Source organism: Oncorhynchus gorbuscha, linkage group LG02 (assembly GCF_021184085.1).
Source record: "Oncorhynchus gorbuscha isolate QuinsamMale2020 ecotype Even-year linkage group LG02, OgorEven_v1.0, whole genome shotgun sequence".
In the NCBI taxonomy this organism is placed as follows: domain Eukaryota; kingdom Metazoa; phylum Chordata; class Actinopteri; order Salmoniformes; family Salmonidae; genus Oncorhynchus; species Oncorhynchus gorbuscha.
Genome location: NC_060174.1, coordinates 19418121 through 19437756, shown reverse-complemented (window position 1 = coordinate 19437756; position 19636 = coordinate 19418121). Strand labels below are relative to the sequence as shown.

General features: G+C 42.8%; 1 protein-coding gene across 8 annotated transcripts in view; it reads left to right on the top strand.

The window, feature by feature from the left end:
• The window catches only part of LOC123998601 (unconventional myosin-IXb-like), a 128711-nt gene extending 112522 nt beyond the window's left edge, over positions 1 to 16189 (top strand). For 2 of the 8 annotated variants that reach the window (XM_046303615.1, XM_046303632.1), the window contains 12 exons: positions 601 to 642; positions 763 to 874; positions 1567 to 1640; positions 1767 to 1959; positions 2188 to 2316; positions 2988 to 3093; positions 3179 to 3310; positions 3595 to 3718; positions 4077 to 4127; positions 5359 to 5477; positions 10440 to 10567; positions 14760 to 16189. In XM_046303615.1, coding sequence (XP_046159571.1) covers positions 601 to 642; positions 763 to 874; positions 1567 to 1640; positions 1767 to 1959; positions 2188 to 2316; positions 2988 to 3093; positions 3179 to 3310; positions 3595 to 3718; positions 4077 to 4127; positions 5359 to 5477; positions 10440 to 10567; positions 14760 to 15220 — 1671 coding nt within the window. In that variant the 3' untranslated portion in view covers positions 15221 to 16189. Of the gene's footprint in view, positions 1 to 600; positions 643 to 762; positions 875 to 1566; positions 1641 to 1766; positions 1960 to 2187; positions 2317 to 2987; positions 3094 to 3178; positions 3311 to 3594; positions 3719 to 4076; positions 4128 to 5358; positions 5478 to 10439; positions 10581 to 10680; positions 10777 to 14759 lie in introns of all 8 variants that reach the window. The other 6 variants (XM_046303650.1, XM_046303640.1, XM_046303660.1 and 3 more) reach the window with 6 other exon arrangements.
• Positions 16190 to 19636: the final 3447 nt, after the last annotated feature.

Below are 19636 nucleotides of genomic sequence, written 5' to 3'. Positions count from 1 at the left end.
CAATTCAGGGGGCTGCATTCCCTTTAGACCCGGAGGTCTGTCTACTGGTTAACTTCACTAATTCCAATCTTAGGCAAAGTCACACTAATAATGCTAACAGAAATGATGCAAGCAATTGGCAAAAAAAATTATTGCCTTGAAACAGAAATCAGATTGCCACATTGCAACTGGCAGGCGGGTATCTGAAGTTGATAGTTGTATCCCACTGGAGAAAATGACGTACTGCTTGAGGAATAAGTCAGAGACACTTTTTAGAATTTGGCAATCCTTTCTTGATTATATGGAGAATGTCCACTCGCATAACATTGATTGCATCTCTGTATAATCCTCATGTAATGTTTCACACGTAATGTATAAAATGTACTGTAGCCTTCTATTGCATTTACATTTTTGTCTGTTGTCTTCTAAGTTTGTCACTTTGTTATATTGTTGTCTGTCTTCTCATTTTTGTTTTGAATGTTCTTATTTGTAAAATGCAAAAAATAAAATATCATTGTTTTTTTTAACACTGATTTTTGGTACTGAATACATGGATATTGATTATTGTCCGTCTTTATGGATTCAATAAATTAAATATTGACGGTTTTGTCTGTATTTCAGCCTGCTAAAGCGCGGAAGAAGAGGCGGAAAAAATACAAGAACGTAAGTACAAACTAAGGGCCGATCCTTAAACCTGTCCACTCTTTGTTCTCTATAGAAATATATGTATTTTATGAAATGATTGGACACATTGATACATATACACAATGTATGATTGTTTAGATGGAGAACCCCCTGGACCATGTGTTCAGCACGTACCAGGTTAACATCATGCAGTCGTGTGACCAGTGCAACTCCTATATCGGAGGCATGGAGAAAGTCTACATGTGCAGCTGTGAGTACCACACAGACAAACAAACACACACACACACACATTCTGACAACTCTCACACTCTAGTAACAACTAATATGTGTATACATATATATATTTTTTTAAATGCACCTTTATTTAACCAGGTAGGCCAGTTAAGAACAAGTTCTCATTTACAACTGTGATCTGACCAAGATAAAGCAAAGCAGTGCGACAAAAACAACAGAGTTACACATAACAAACGTACATTAAATATCACAAAAGAAAAATATATGCACAGTGTGTGCAAATGTAGGGAGGTAAGGCAATAAATAGGCCATAGAGACGAAATAATTACAATTTAGCATTAACACTGGAGTGATAGATGTGTTATTTTTTTATTTGACCTTTATTTAACTAGGCAAGTCAGTTAAGAACAAATTCTTATTTTCAATGACTGCCTAGGAACAGTGGGTTAACTGCCTGTTCAGGGGCAGAACGACAGATTGTGTACCTTGTCAGCTTGGGATTTGAACTTACAACCTTTCGGTTACTATTCCAATGCTCTAACCACTAGGCTACCCTGCCGCCCCAAATAACAAGGATAACAGTCTCCAATGATTGATGTGAATGTTGATCATGCTTTAAACATACATAACGTGAAACATTAACATTATATTCTGGGTCGTCAAGGATACAAATGTTAATAGCCTCCCATTCTGGTTTTATTCTTCCAGATTGTAAGATGGTGTGCCACAAGAAGTGCCTCTGCAAAATTGTCACAGACTGCTGCACGTTTTGTGCCAAAAAGGTGGGCATTGACCTCACATATTTGTAAACGACATTGACATACTTCCATGGTTTAGGTGTGAATCTTAAATCTGTATTGGTTACTATTGACTAACATATCTTACTGTTGGTGTCTATCTGTGTGCAGAGTGACGAGGAGTCGGGAGGCCTGCACTTTGGGGTGCGCTTGTGTCACCTGACCAGTGAGGACAACCCCATTCCCATAGTGCTGGAGATGATGCTGGAGCATGTCGAGATGAACGGCCTGTTAACGGAAGGAATCTACCGCAAATCAGGCTCCGCCAACCGCATGAAGGAGCTCCACCAGCTAATGGAGACTGGTGAGGGCCAGCCCAAAATATTATAAACAGTAAACCAGAGAGCTTTGGGTAACAGTTCATTTGAGGGGTGTACGGAAGACTTAACATTAAACACCTACACAAGCACAAGAGTAGTTGTATTTTTCAAGTTTCATCGTGCCCATGTAGATCTTATTTATGACATAAGTATACCTCTTCATGTTCCCATTCCATGACCTGTCTAATGGTTGATGTTGTGTTGTGTGGCAGACCCCCACGCAGTGTGCCTGGAGAACTACCCCATCCACACAGTGACAGGGCTGATCAAACAGTGGCTGAGAAAGCTGCCTGACCCCCTCATGACCTTCACTCATTACAATGACTTCCTTCGGGCCGTGGGTGAGTCCTGTTATAGCTCTGCCTCCCTCTTCTCCATGATCAAGGGAGAGATGGCTACTCTTGTCATTTTGGATTGTGTTATATAAAATGCATCCACAAGGGGGAGTCCCTATATCAGCCCAGGTGGGTTATCTTCTCCTTGGTATGTTCTACTAATCTACAGGTAAATGCCAAAATAAAGAAAATACTTGAGTAAATGAGGGATACAAAGTATATTGAAATCGGGTGTGGTTCCTGAGTTAATTAAGCTATTAAAGCATCCCATCATGCTTAAGGTCCAGCTGCCCATTATTTTGACTACCATGGCTAGAGATCTCTGACTTTGAAAGAGGGGTCTCAAAGTGTGTGTGTGTGTGTGTGTCTGTCACCATATCTCAGCGGCACCTGAGACGGCGTTTTCCGCCACTCTTGACAAAATGACAAATTATGGAATTTCTCGTGGAAGAATGGTGTCGCATTACAGTTCCAGACACTTGTAGAATCTATGCCAAGACTCATTAAAGCAGTTCTGGCGGCTTGTGGTGGCTCAACACCGTATTAAGACACTTTATGTTGGTGTTTCCTTTATTTGGTCAGTTACCTGTATTCCACTGAATGTTAAAATGTGTAATATTGTTGACTGTCATCAATCCCTACATTGTGGCGTTGTTGTGTTTTCCTCGTCTCTTTAGAACTTCCTGAAAAGCAAGAGCAGCTACATGCCATCTACAAAGTGTTGGAACAGCTCCCCACCGCATGCTTCAACACCTTGGAAAGACTTTTCTTCCATCTAGTCAAGTACATACTCTTCATGGCTGGGGCAATATTGCAGTGTGTATTGCTATATATAATATTCCACAAGTAATATTTTTCTCTCTTCCAGAGTGTCTAAAGATGAGTCTCACAACCGCATGTCTCCCAACTCCCTGGCCATCGTGTTTGCCCCCTGCATCCTCCGCTGCCCAGACAGCGCCGACCCACTCATGAGCATGAAGGACGTGGCCAAGACCACCACGTAAGTATCTCTGATCACTGCATAGACAGAAACCACTGTTACTTTGTGTATAAAACATTGTTTTATTTTTATCAATTCAGTTTAAATCAATTTAAATTTTAAAAATCCCACAATAAGAATAGTCCACTTAGAATGGATTTTTTTGATCTCAACCCTAGTCTTTGCTGTTATTAAGTGAATATTTTGTTCAGGCAACTAGGTACGACCCCCACTGTACAGAAACCATTGCAGTGCCTTTACCTCAATAGAGATTCTAACTAGCAGGTAATGTCTCTGTGTCCCAGGTGTGTGGAGATGTTGATCAACGAGCAAATCAGACGCTACAATGAGAAGTTGGAGGAGATCGAACAGCTGGAGCACGCTGAGGCGCTGGCCATCAACCAGCTCAAACTCAAGAGACAGAACACGGTGAGGACTATTCTACATGGTCTGGTCTGTCTGGACACTACCAATGGTTGGGGCCAATTCAGGAAACAAACTGATATTTCTATTCCAATTTTCCTCAATGCTTCTCTGTCGCTTTCTGAATTGACTGAATTGGAATGGAATTGATCCCAACACTGACACTTACCAGGTCCATAGACTCAGTAGACAGACCGACCATAGTCACCAACTGTATTTACTACATACTGTAGGGCAGGGCAGTACTACGACACTCCTAGTCCAGTAAGGCTGCAGGTTTTTGATTTTGAGTGTCAGTGTATTGTCCAATATCCACCATGGCTTACTGCTCATTGTTTTGTGGTTCTCCTTTTTTTTTCTTCAGCTGCACTGGCATTTGCCCCTCAGGGTTTCTGCTCCTTACAAAGGAGTGGTGGTACGTATCCACGTTGCTCTGGTCCTCCTGGTAGCTAGATGCGGTTTGTCTTAACCAACCGTCTGTGCATGACTTGTAGTAGTCGATGACCCGCCACCCATCCCTCTCTCCTCTTCATACTAATTGGTGGAATATAGTGGTATACAGTGCTGCAGTGGTCTCCCAACTATGTTTCTGGAGAGCAACTGGGCAGGCTTTTGTTATAGCCGAGCAGTTACACACCTGGATCCAGGCGAAGACAATGATCAGTTGATTCTGTGCTAGGTGTGTGTTAGTGCTAGGTGTGTGTTAGTGCTAGGTGTGTGTTAGTGCTAGGTGTGTGTTAGTGCTAGGTGTGTGTTAGTGCTTGGTGTGTGTTAGTGCTTGGTGTGCTGTCAGTGCTAGGTGTGCTGTCAGTGCTAGGTGTGCTGTCAGTGCTAGGTGTGCTGTCAGTGCTAGGTGTGTGTTAGTGCTAGGTGTGTGTTAGTGCTAGGTGTGTGTTAGTGCTAGGTGTGCTGTCAGTGCTAGGTGTGCTGTCAGTGCTAGGTGTGTGTCAGTACTGCGAGAACAAAGGCCTGCATACCTACTACTAGTACCTTTTATAGTCTAGATGTTAGACCCCTGTTATACTGCATGTTGGTTTCAGCCCTTAGTATCTGTGATGTGAAGGTTCTTCAGAGTGACGGTGTGGGTTGATGTTGGTCTTTTCTACATGTGACTTGTTTGTGGTATGACTAGTATTTGGTGACATTAATTCTTGATCATAGCCTGCTTGTGCTGTATGGAACACATATGATTCCCCACTGTACAACCTCAGGATTGGATGGATGGTTTGTGGATTCTCCCTGTTAACCGGAACCAAGCCTTATAATTGACATGGGGATGAGTTGTCTTCTTGATGATATCTTTTACTCCTGGAGTAAAATAAGCATTGCTTTGATTTGCAGACTCCAGCTTCATTCAATAGTAAAATCGTTATAAGAACCCTCACTCCAGATACTGACATGTTCCTACATGTTGTGTGCTTGAATAACAGTTTAATAGTGTCTGTTTATCCCTACTCATCATGACAAAACCGCATGCTTTCTTCTAGTTACCATAGCTCACTGGAATGACACAGGCATGATATTAATAAACACTATGCATGATGATGTTACACAGGCACCCCCACCCCATCCTCTAAACCAGTGCAGTATGGACTTGCTACTCGTTGAGGTGCCATGAGTAACTGTGTGTGTTCTCTCTCTCCTAGGTGCATGAGAAGAAGTGCTCTAACTTGACGGTGGTCCCTGAGAACGATGAGCCACTGGACTCTGACACGGAGGCTGAGAAAAACCTGATGGAGCGCATCAAGTCTATAAAACAAGAGAAGTAAGAACTGAACAGAGCCCCTGATTCACCACTAAATTCAGCAGATACACTACATGGTCAAAAGTATGTGGGCACCCCTTCAATTGAATGGATTCAGCTTTTTCATCCACACCCGTTGCTGACAGGTTTATAAAATCGAGCACACAGCTATGCAATCTCCATAGACAAACATTGGCAGTAGAATGGCCCGTACTGAAGAGCTCAGTGACTTTCAATGTGGCACTGTCTTAGGATGCCACATTTCCAACAAGTCAGTTCGGCAAATTTCTGCCCTGCTAGAGCTGCCTCAGTCAACTGTAAGTACTGTTATTGTAAAGTGGGAATGTCTAGGAGCAAAAACGTCTCAACCGTGAAGTGGTTGGCCACACAAGCTCACAGAACGGGACCGCCAAATGCTGAAGCGCGTACCGTGTAAAAATCATCTTTCCTCGGTTGCAACACTCACTACTTAGTTCCAAAATGCCTCTAGAAGCATCATCAGCACAATAACTGTTCGTCGGGATTCCATGTCCTAAGATCACCATGCGCAATACCAAGCGTTGGCAAGAGTTGTGTAAAGATGGCCGTCATTGGAATCTGGAGTAGGGAAACGCCTTCTCTGGATACGCTTGTATCACACTCTGGCCATCAGATGGACAGATCAGAAAGATCTGGGTTTGGCGGATGTCATCAGAACACTACCTGCCCGAATGTATAGTGTAAAGTTTGATGGAGGAGAAATAATGGTTGGGGCTGTTTTTCATGGTTCGTGCTGGGCCCCTTAGTTCCAGTGAAGGGATATCTTAATGCTGCAGCATACAATGAGGGGCGAGTGTAGACTGTGGAAATCCACCACTAAGGACTCAAACTAAATAAAGCCATCTTTATTATTACGGCTGTAGAGGTTCACAAACTCAATACAAACTTGATAAAAACTCTGAAAGGGAGGTTCCCTTTCAGTCCTTTTATACTGCTACACTAACAAGTTATAAGCATGGTTGGTTCCTGTATTTGACTGATTTATTCCACTTCTCTTGTCCCACGATAATGTTCTGGGCGTACTGTCAATTTGCTTATGAGTGATAGTGTGGTTTCCTCCTTTAGGCAATCATCCAGTCACTGGCATGAACCCAACCAAGAGAGGTTATTATAAAATCACAGCATTGTGCTAATCTTACGATTATGTACAAACAAGAACATTTCCATCACAGCCCTTTCTGTTTCATGACAATGCCCCATGCACAAAGTGAGGTCCATACAGAAATGTTTTTTTGAGATTGGTGTGGAAGAACTTGACTGGTCTGCAGAGAGCCATGACCTCAACCACATTGAACACCTTTGGGATGAATTGGAACGCCTACTGCGAGCCAGGCTTAATTGCCCAACATCAGTGCCCAACCTCACTAATGCTCTTGGCTGAATGAAAGCAAGTCCCCGCAGCAATGTTCCAACATCTAGTGATAGCCATGAAGTACATTGAAAGGCTGGTCATGGCTCACATTAACACCATCATCTCAGAAACCCTAGACTCACTCCAATTCGCATACTGCCCCAACAAAAGGAACACCTATGTGAGAATGCTATTTATTGACTACAGCTCACCGTTGAGAGCACCAGCTGTTCCGGACGACCGTGTGATCACGCTCTCCGTAGCCAATGTGAGTAAGACCTTTTAAACAGGTCAACATTCACAAGGCCAGGCGGATTACCAGTACGTGTACTCCGAGCATGTGCTGACCAACTGGAAAGTGTCTTCACTGATATTTTCAACAGCTCCCTGTCTGTAATACCATAATGTTTCAAGCAGACCGCCATAATCCCTGTGCCCAAGAACACCAAGGTAACCTGCCTAAATGTCTACCGACCCATAGCACTCATTTGTAGCCATGAAGGGCTTTGAAAGGCTGGTCATGGCTCATATCAACACCATTATCCCAGAAACCCTAGACTCACTCCAAATTGCATACTGCCCCAACAGATCCATAGATGGTGCAATCGCAATTGCACTCCACACTGGCCTTTCACACGTGGACAAAAGGAACGCCTACGTGAGAATGATGTTCATTGACTACAGCTCAGCATTCAACACCATAGTGCCCTCAAAGCTCATCACTAAGCTAAGGATCCCGGGACTGAACACCTCCCTCTGCAACTGGATCCAGGACTTTCTGACGTGCTGCCCCCAGGTGGTTGTAGTATCTGGGATGTACATCTGTTTATATTAGTTACTGTGCTGGTACTAAGCAGTAATGCATTACGGCAGTGTTACGTTACTACACCTAATAGGAAATGCACATGCGCACTGGGATGCCGGGAACTGTAGAGCACGAGGGGTTTTGACTAAACGAAAACTAACTGTACTCCCGTCTCCGGCCTGGTCATTTCTCCACAACACAAATATTACAGTGGTAAGGGTAGGCAACAACACATCTGCCATGCTGATCCTCAACACGGGGGCCCCTCAGGGGTGTGTGCTTAGTCCTCTCCCTGTTCACCCACGACTGCGTGGCCAAACACATCTACAATATCATCAAGTTTGCTGATGACACAACAGTGGTAGGCCTGATCACAGACAACAATGAAACAGCCTATAAGTAGGTCAGAGACCTGGCAGTGTTGTGCCAGGAAAATAACCTCACACTCAACGTCGACAAAACAAAGGAGATGATCATGGACTTCAGGAAACAGCAGAAGGAGCACCCCCCTATCCACATTGATGGGACAGTAGTGGATAGGGTAGTAAGTTTTATGTTCCTCGGGGTACACATCACGGACAGACTGAATTGGTCCACCCACGCAGACAGCGTGGTGAAGAAGGCTGAAGAAATTTGGCTTGTCACCAAAAGCACTCACAATCTTTTACAGATGCACAATCAAGAGCATCCTGTCGGGCTGTATCACCGCCTGGTACGGCAACTGCTCCGCCCACAACCGTAAGGCTCTCCAGAGGGTAGTGAGGTCTGCACAACGCATCACCGGTGGCAAACTACCTGCCCTCCAGGACACCTACACCACCCAATGTCACAGGAAGGCCATAAAGATCATCAAGGACAACAACCACCCAAGCCACTGCCTGTTCACCCCGCTATCATCCAGAAGGCGAGGTCAGTACAGGTGCATCAAAGCAGGGACTGAGTGACTGAAAAACAGCTTCTATCTCAAGGCCATCAGACTGTTAACCTCTAGCGACGAGCAATCCCGTATCCGGGAGCGTAATCATAGCCTCAAGCGCATTACCATAACGCAACTTTTTCTATTCATGAAAATCGCAAATGGAATAAAATAAATATATTCAAACACAAGCTTAGCCTTTTAACAACACTGTCATCTCAGATTTTCAAAATATGTGTTACAGCCAACACTACACAAGCATTTGTGTAAGTTTATCATGGCATAATGCTATGCTAGCTCTACTGGCAGCAGGCAACATTTTCACAAAAATAAGAAAAGCAACCAAATTAAATAATTTACCTTTGAAGAACTTCAGATGCTTTCACTCAGGAGACTCCCAGTTAGATAGCAAATGTTCCTTTTTTCCAAAAATAATATTTTTGTAGGCGAAAAACGTCCCGTTTGTTCACCCTGCTTGGCTGAGAAATCGACCGAAAAATACTTCAACTATAACGCCAAACTTTTTTCAAAATTTGCTCCATAATATCGTCAGAAACACGGCAAACGTTGTTTAGGATCCATCCTCAAGGTGTTTAACATATGTATTCGATAATATATCCTTCGAGGCAGTTGGTTTCTCATAGGAAACGATTGGAAAAATGGCTACCTCAGTATTTTATGCAAGGTTTTCTCCGGGAGACACCATGCGACCACTCGCCCTATATGGTGTCTTGCAGCCATTCTCCAATGGAAATGCCTAAAAAGACGTCACAATGCTGTAGACACCTTGGGGAAAACGTGGAAAACGTAAGCTGACTCCGAGCTCCTTCACATCCATATAAGGAGTCATTGGCATGAGGCGGTTTCAAAAAATGCGGCACTTCCTGATTGGATTTTTATCTGGGTTTCGCCTATAACATCAGTTCTGTGGCACTCACAGACAATATCCTTGCAGTTTTGGAAACGTCAGTGTTTTCTTTCCAAAGCTGTCAATTATATGCATAGTCGAGCATCTTTTCGTGACAAAATATCTTGTTTAAAACGGGAACGTTTTTTATCCAAATATTTAAACAGCGCCCCTTATATCCAACTGGATCAACAGCCACCACTAACATTGAGTGGCTGCTGCCAACATACGGACTCAACTCCAGCAATTGATTTAAAAATGTATCACTAGCCACTTTAAACAATGCCACTTAATATAATGTTTACATACCCTACATTACTCATCTCATATATATATATACTGTACCCTATACCATCTACTGCATCTTGCCATCTTTATGTAATACATGTATCACTAGCCACTTTAAACAATGCCACTTTTGTTTACATACCCTACATTACTCATCTCATATGTATATACTGTACACTTTACCATCTACTGCATAATAATAATAATATAATAATATATGCCATTTAGCAGACGCTTTTATCCAAAGCGACTTACAGTCATGTGTGCATACATTCTATGTATGGGTGGTCCCGGGGATCGAACCCACTACCCTGGCGTTACAAGCGCCATGCTCTACCAACTGAGCATCTTGCCTATGCTGTTCTGTACCATCACTCATTCATATTTTTACATACATATTCTTCATTCCTTTACACTTGTGTATAAGGTAGTTGTTGTAGTATTGTTAGGTTAGATTACTCGTTGGTTATTACTGCATTGTCGGAACTAGAAGCACAAGCATTTCGCTACACTCGCATTAACATCTCCTAACCATGTGTATGTGACAAATATATATTTTTTTTTGAAGGACCACCCATATCCAATGGTTATATTTTTTGCCTTTGATCCACCAACCAACCCTTGGTTACATTTGTGACCCCTCTGTTTTCTTTCTCTCCCTTCCCCCTCTTTCCCAGGGAGGACCTGGCCTGCAGACTGCCAGAACTGGAGCAACCTGGTTCTGACCAGGACAACCTGGACTCTGAGGCATCGCTGAGTTCTGAGAGCCTGTTGGGCGAGCGCTGCAACAACTCGGAGCCCGAAGGTCAGTATTAAAGGTATAGTCCCCCCCCCCCCCCCCTTTCCTACCTATACACACCTGTGGGTTTCTCATCAGCCTGCCTGGCCCCCTGTCTGTCCCTGCTGTCTCTGGTGCAGGTATGGACATGCTGGTGGTGCTGCATTTAAAGAGGTTGGCGGAGGTGCCGTCTGCTCTCTAGCAGGTTGGAGGCTCCCGGTTTACAAACAACGTGTGTGTGTATTTTTGTATGTTTGCATGAGTGTCTGTGTGGCATGCAGAAACTTTGACCAGACTAACTGGTGGGGTTAGTAGAGGTCTGAGGGGGACTGATTTCTTCATACCGCTCCTGCTGCTTTTCATACCGTGCTCGCTCCCGCTGACTTCTTGCCCGACTCCCACCCACTCCTGCAAGAACTGGACCCCAATCTGACGCAGTCCTGCAATGTTATTTTAGGTGAACTGTATGTGATACAGCTCTCTTTGCAGCCTCGGTCCCAGCAATCTTGCCACCATAGTCAAGATCAAAATCCGCAAAAATAGCCTGAGAAATAGGTTAAAATACCAGAGATTCTCACGTGGCCCATTATATTACGTTATCGGTATTATTGGGCTGTATCAGCCAATAGGGTAGACGTAGTTTGATAGAGTTGGCAAATTATAGGAGAGTGGACACTAGCTACTTTTAGCAACACTAGTATTTACACACTGGGGTTGCTGGGAATTATCTTACAAAAAAAGTAAAAGTCCGCCGGATGCCAGAAGTTGAAAACTGTTTTATCCCCGTGGATTGATGAGGAATTGAGAAGTTGTATTTTTGTGAGGGATGAGTCAAAAGGAAGGACAAATAGGTCTGGCTGCACAACCGATTGGCAAACGTACTGCAAATTGAGAAATCATGTGACTAAACTGAACAAAAAGACTCTATACTATGAAACAAAGAAATATATAAAGAATGGGAGTAAAAAGCTTTGGAGCACCTTGAATTACATTATAAGCAAAAAGGCAAACTCGGCAACATTCATTGAATCAGATGGATCATTCATCACAAAACCCACTGATATTGCCCATTACTTTAAGGATTTTTTCATTGGAAAGATTAGCGGATGGAAAATTGTGGATAATAGCGGACAATATTTCCACTCCTATTTGCCATATCTTCAATCTAAGCCTACTAGAAAGTGTGTGCCCTCAGGCCTGGAGGGAACCACAAGTAATTCCGCTTCCCAAGAATAGTAAAGCCCCCTTTACGGGCTCAAATTGCTGACCAATCAGCCTGTTACCAACCCGTACTAAACTTTTGGAAGTTGTGTTTGACCAGATACAATGCTATTTTACTGTAAACAAATTGACAACACTTTCAGCACGCTTATTGGGAAGGAAATTCAAACACAGCAATCACACAAATTACTGATTATCGGCAGGTCCTACAGGCTCTAGTTTGTTGCACCTGGACTACTGTTCAGTTGTGTGGTCAGTTGCCATAGAGGGACCTCAGAAAATTAAAATAGGCTCAGAACAGGGCTGCACGGCTGGCCCTTCTATGTACACGGAGAACTAACATTAATAATATGCATGTAAGTCTCATGGGTCAAAGTAGAGGAGTAATTGACTTCATCACTATTTGTTTTTGTAAGAAGTGTTGACATGCTGTATCCACCAAGGTGTCTGTTTTTAAACTACTAACACAGCTCGGACACCCATGCATACCCCACAAGACATGCCACCGAAGGTCTCTTCACAATCCCCAAGTCAATAACAGACTATGGGAGGTGCACAGTACTGCATAGAGCCAGCCATGGCTACATGGAACTCTATTCTACCTCAGGTAACTGATGCGTGCAGTAGAATCAGATTCTTTTTTGAATGGAACCGTGGGGATTGTGAAGAGACAGACACACGTACACGACAGGCACGCTACACACGTACACATGGATTGGTACTGTAGTTAAGAGTGCGTTCGAGAAGTATTCAGACCCCTGGACCTTTTCCACAATTGATTTTTTCCCCCCTCATCAATCTACACTACACCATAAAGATGAAGCAAGAACAGCTTTTTAGACATTTTTTAAAATTATTTTTAAATTATTATTTTTTACAAAAAATATCACATTTACATTAGTATTCAGACCCTTTACTCACTACTTTGTTGAAGCACCTTTAGCAGCGATTAAAGCCTTGAGTCTTCTTGGGTATCATGCTACAAGCTTGGCACACCTGTATTTGGAGAGTTTCTCCCATTCTTCTCTGCAGATCCTCTCAAGTTCTGTCATGTTGGATGGGGAACGTCGCTGCACAGCTATTTTCAGGTCTCTCCAGAGATGTTCGATCGGTTTCAATTCCGTGCTCTGGCTGTGCCACTCAAGGAACAGAGACTTGTCCCGAAGCCACTCCTGCGTTTTCTTGCCTACCACTGAAAAACATCCCCACAGCATGAAGCTGCCACCATGCTTAGGGGTGGTGCCTGGTTTCCTCTAGACGTGGCATTTGGCATTGAGTTAAATATTGGTTTCATCAGACTAGAGAATCTTGTTTCTCATGGTCCTTTAGGTGCCTTTTGGCAAACTCCAAGCGAGCTGTCATGTGCCTTTTACTGAGGAGTGGCTTCCGTCTGGCCACTCTACCATAAAGGCTGTATTGATGGAGTGCTGCAGAGATGGTTGTCCTTCTGGAAGGTTCACCCATCTCCAGAGGAACTCTGGAGCTCTGTCAGAGTGGCCATCGGGTTCTTGGTCAGCTCCCTGACCAAGGCCCTTCTCCCCCAATTGCTCACTTTGGCTGGGCGGCTAGCTCTAGGAAGAGTCTTGGTGGTTCCAAACTTCTTCCATTTAAGAATGATGGAGTCTATTGTGTTCTTGGGGACCATCAATGCTGCAGACATTTTTTGGTACCCTTCCCCAGATCTGTGCCTTGACAAAATCCTGTCTTGGAGCTCTATGCACAGTTCCTTCGACCTCATGGCTTGGTTTCTGCTCTGACACACTGCCAACTGTGGGACCTTATATAGACAGGTGTGTGCCTTTCAAAATCAGGCCTAATCAATTGAATTTACCACAGGTGGACTCCAATGAAGTTGTAGAAACATCTGAAGGAGGATCAATGGAAACACGACGCACCCGAGTTCAATTTCAAGTCTCATAGCAAAGGGTCTGAATATTTATGTAAATCAAGTATTATTGTGTGTAGATTGGTGAGGGGAAAATAAAAATAAAATAAAAACATTTTAGAATAAGGCATGTATGTGATAGAGTAGTGGCCTGAGGGAACATACTTAATATGATGTTATGTAATATTTAACATTTTATATAACTGCCTTAATGTTGCTGGACCCCAGGAAGTGTAATAGGGATCCTTAATGAATATTATTCAATTTGAACTTACTCTGTCGATAGCCTTGTAGGCTTGACCCTAATGCAGGGGGGAATGTGAGGAAAAAAACATCTAATGGAACATATAATTAACCAGAATTTATTAACATGGGTCTGTTGTAGACATATGGAGTTCCTCAGTGAGGTCAGTTCCTCTTTGCTTACTTCATGTCAAGTCCCCCACAAGTTCTTGCTTTTTTTTGTGCAAGTGTGGCGCACGTGCAGGATTTGAGGTAAGCGGAGAGGAAGTGGATGTACAACAGACTCACGTTTGGAAAGTCTGTTTGATTTATGTTCTATTAGATGTTTTTATTTCTTAATTTCCCCCTGAATAAGGACCAATCCTACGGACAATCGGCAGATTAAGTTGAAATTTAATTTCACTTCCGGCGGACTTTGAAAAAAGTCAAAAGTAACTTTTAGGAGCGGGACATTTTGCAGGCAGAAAAATACATGTTCTCATGAATATTTATTTCCAGTCAATGTTGGAACCTTAACTAATGCCTATAATATTTAGGAAGTTGATTTTCATGGAAAGACAACTTTCTATTTAATTGAGACCACACATAGGCGCATTTGATCTTGCACGCCAAACACAAGAGAGTTGAGGTTGGTCAACTGAATTTGAGGCAGAATTATCCTATGAGAGTTAGTGAATAGTGCGACAAAGAGCTGCTTTAATACGATAGTTAACACATACAAAATAGAAAGGCAACCATTCAAAATAATCTGGGGGGGGGGGGTATATTAATCTCTAAATTATCTGACTGCCCACTGGAATAGAGCTCTCTACATGGTGGCATGTTTTGGTATTGATATGAGCCTCTTTCTCTCTCATCCGTCTCTTCCAGGGAGAGGTGTTTTCCTGTTGAGTAAGGCCAAGCCGAACTGCCCTCCCAAGCCTTCTGACCTGGCCCAGAGACCTATGTCCCCAAGGGGGTGTTCCTCTTCCCCAAACCTCATCTCCGATGTTGCCTTTGGCTCCACCTCCCGGCTCCAGCTACCACGACGCCGCCCCATCATCCCCGACACGGTGAAGCTGCCACCGGGCATCCACTCGCACCCCCCCACTGTGGACCTCACCCCCCCTGCCAATGGGGGCTTCAGCCTGGTAAAGAGGCGGGAGCAGCCCGCCCGACGCAAAGACAGCATCCAGTCCCTGTACATCAGCCCAGACAAGGACCTGTTCCCCTCTCCTCCCTCCATCTCCTCCCTCCCCCTTTCCACCTCCACTCCACAGAGCCTCCAGACCGCCAGCAAGGCCCTCAGACGGTTCTCACACCCAGACGTCACCTATGTAGACGAGGCCTGACACAGACAGGAGGCACAATAGAACTTCATATCTATGCCGCTCCCCACAGCCTGGGGGATACAGTCCGTTAGTGTCGCGGTTGCCATGGAAACCGATCATGGACGCGCGCGTTTTATATTCTTGTGACTTATGACTGATGAAAACAGGATGTGTCACCAAGCACTTTGTCTACATTAAATATATTGTGGTTTTTTAAGAGACAATTTAAATCCATTTTGTGCAGACGCATGGACTCCATGGATGTTTTATTTTTGTTTTTATTTTTGAAATAAGCCCTTGATTTCATGAGGGAAAAACTGCAGGTTATTGCACCTTTCTTTTCGCAGGTCTCCTTATGAGAAGACCTGAACAGTGTTCTCAATGTAATGTCAAAAGTGCCTTGATTTGTACAAATTCATTATTTCTAGTTTAAATCTTCAATGGGGGGGGGGGGGGGGGGGGGGGTTGTATGATACTCTTCTACTTATTCATTGAAATTATACCGACTCGAAGACATACTGGAACAAAACACTTTTGATGCAGTTATGGTCCCTTGAAATGCCTTCTTGTCGGAAATGGACTCTCCCTCAATTTCCTCCCAGTATAGGAACTGCTTTCACTTGTCAAAGGGGAAATGAGAGCAGCTCTAGCCACTTTCCTCCTGGATGAAAACCACCAACACTTGTCAAGGGCTGCGTGCCATGTCTTACTGGACCTTTTAGATTCTACTTTCTGTCATGTTTCCGCAGCTACATACATACGGCTTCAGTCAACTGTGCTGTACCTGCCACTCAGTCAATGGGAGGGTCAGGGTGCCTATAGACTACAGACGACCCCTTCAGAAGTTGGGTTTGATATTTAATACTAATGTCCTTCTCTCAGACTGCTGTTGGATTTCGTCTCTGTCTGTGTACTGAGGAAATAGCAATTGGGAATGTCTGGGATTGAATGATGTGAGCTGTAACAGGACAATACAATGCTTGTATATGCTGCTGTGGTCTTTAATTTGTAACACACAATTTAAGTTCACAACCATAGGGACAAAGTAAAAGAGACCAACGTAGTGAATATCCATGTTCATGTGTTGACTGCTCTACTCGTATAGTGAGGCCAGGGCTGGATTAAGCAATCACATTTGTTAGCAGGGTCTCCATTTTGTTGGTGCCTTTTCAAAACACATTTCATGCAATTCTACTTAATTTACGTTACCTGAATGTTTTAATACCACACAAATTAACGAAATAGGTGGTGTTAAATTCTTTACTTGTTCCTTGTCAATCATTGGCTCATTGGTGAAATTAGCATTCAGACAATATCTTTAATTAAATAATTCAAAAACCTTTATTAATGCAATTGCAAACAGTTGACAACAGGAACATAGCAAGCATGTTACAGAGTAAGTTCTGCAAAATAGAAAAGGGTCCGAGTTGTTTTCTTATTCCTACAGTCATATCTTAGTTATGTCACTGCCTATGTCATTACCTTCTACTCATGAGACCAAAACCATGCCTTCACTGCTATATAAACAAGAGTTTTAGTGTTATCTAAAAGCTCAGCAGTAAATGTCCACTCGATTTATAGTGGAATGTCGCTGACTAGTCTCTTATCTCTTACACTCCCCTGCAGAATTCTGTCTCAGTCACACATTTCTCAGGCAGAGATGAGAAAAGACTGGAAAATATTCAAACCTTTATAATGAATATATATTGTTAATCTGTAATCTGGGACCCTATATATGTAATGAGGTAGGGGTTTAATTCTCAAATTGCCAAGGCAAGAGGTTCCAAAACCCTTCTATGAATATATCTATGGCCACAATACAACAGGCTGTATATTTGGCTCGCATTGCGCCTTCCCACTGTAGGCATACCGGTAACTGCCAAAATAAAGGAAACACTTGAGTAAATTATGTGAGTTAGTGTGACACTGGAAATAGTATTTAGTAGCCTACTAATTTCAACAGTAAAAGTTCAAGGACGTCTGATGTCCAGTATGTCTAATTTGCTCCTCTTTAATTACTTACAACTTGAGTTGAGCTGTATGTTATCTCCATTTGAGGAAATAAAACCGAAGGAACTAGAATTTATTGGTGGGGATGTCTCCAGTTGTGTTTAGACCAGAGGATCTTCCTCTTCTCAGTGAATTTAATTTTGAAAAAGTTATTATTTTTAGATAAAACTATACTAAATATAATCACTTAAAACACACTATTTTGCCAAGGGCTACAGTAGCCTCGAGCACTCGGGTAGCCGGAGGACAGCTAGCTTCCGTCCGCCTCAGAGTCCATTGACTTCAATACAAAATCTTGGCAGCTCATGGTTATCACCCCCCTTCCACAGACTTGCACAGTAATTATGACAACTTCTGGAGAACTTCCTCCAGCCTATCAGAGTTCTTGCAGCATGGATTGACATGTTCTCCACCAAATCAAAGGATCAGAGAATTAATCTAGTACTGAAAGAATAAACTACAGCTAGCTAGCACTGCAGTGTATAACAAGGTGACTCAAAGAGAAAGACAATAGTTGAACAGTTTAACTTTTTATGGCTGCAGGGGCAGTATTGAGTAGCTTGGACGAAAAGGTGCCCATTGTAAACGGCCAGCTCCTCAGTCTCAGTTGCTAACATATGCATATTAGTTTTGGATAGAAAACACTCTAAAGTTTCCAAAACTGTCAAAATAATGTCTGTGAGTATAACAGAACTGATATTGCAGGTGAAACCCTGAGGAAAATCAAAAGAAGTGGCTTCTATTTTGAAAACTCCATGTTCCATAGCCTCCCTTTGCTGGATTTAAAGGGATATGAACCAGATTCCTTTTCCTATCGCTTCCTCAAGGTGTCAACCGTCTTCAGGCATAGTTTCAGGCTTTTATTTTGAAAAATGAGCCAGAATGATGACATCGCGTCAAGTGGTCACATGAGTTTTGCTCACGCAACAGAGTTTGGATAGGTATTGCTTTTCCCTCTCCTACTGTGAAAGACATTTGCAGTTGATATATTAGCGATTATATATTTTTATAACAACCTGAGGATTGATTATTAAAAAAAACGTTTGACATGTTTCTGTGGACATTATGGAAACTATTTGGAATTTGTCTACATTGTCGTGACCGCTCTTTCCTGTGGATTTCTGAACATAACGTGCCAAACAAACGGAGGTATGTTGGATATAAAAAAAATCACCTTTATGGAACAAAAGGAACATTTGTTGTGTAACTGTGAGTCCCGTGAGTGAAAACATCCGAAGATCAAAGGTAAACGATTAATTTGATTGATTTGTGACCAAGCTACCTGATGCTAAGTGTACTTAATGTTTTGTTGTGCGATTGATGAATTTACACAAACGCTTGGATTGCTTTCGCTGTAAAGCATAATTTCACAATCTGACACGACAGGTGGATTAACAAAAGGCTAAGCTATGTTTTCCTATATTGCACTATGCTAATCAGTGGTTGTTGATGACACTTATCCCGTTAGTGGGATTGCAGCCATAACACGTTAACAAATTAACTTTTTTCAAAAATTAAGGAGAAGCAAGATTGAAATATTGTCATTTTTTTCCTCTTCAGTTTCACTTACTTAGCTTGTTTATCCTACTGAAACACTCTGCTCAAGCAGAGGGATGCTATATAAGCTAGCTGGCTATGACACTGGAACTCTTGCAAGTCATGGTAAGCTTTTTGGTATTACTAATTTATTGCCAACTGGGCCCGCTGGTGGACCTGCTTACTGACTGTACACCGTAACGTTACTGCATGATTATAACATTAGTGGGTTTACTAACACGTTAGTTCTATTAGCTATGCTGACTAATATGGTGACAATGATGTAAACTGTGTGTAGCGGTTTGGCTTGGAAAGGTTTTTTTGCCTGGTTACACAGCTGATGTGTTGTGCATTGAAGTCCACAAGCGAATGGAAGAGGAGAGTGCATAGATGCAAGATAAATACAACATGGCTGCTATGAGTGAACTGTGTTTCCGCATGATATGGGGTGTATTTTGTCTGCCAATTCTGTTCAAATGTTTCTTAAAGGGAAGCAAACGGAACACACCGGGGATAAATATACCTGCATTTGTCCAATAGAAACTCGTTTGCAACTGTTGGACTAATGATTACACCCTATATCAGCTAGATGCAGGTAAGTGTGTCACTGTCATCTCAAATGTGTCTCTCGACCTGTGTGCACCTAAACTTTCATTCATAGGCTAGGTTGTAGCAACATCATGATGGGTATAGGGAACATTTGAGTGTCATGTAGTAGCCTAAACCTGTTACATTGAACTGGGTGAATAGAATATGAATGAGTCATCCAACATGCTGTAATAAAAATAAGGCCAAGCTCATGAAACAAAATGGTCATCCCTAATCTTAAACGGAACCTGCCACCACTGGTTTAGATGTGTGGTTGCTGATAGCGTCATATTTCAGAGTTCT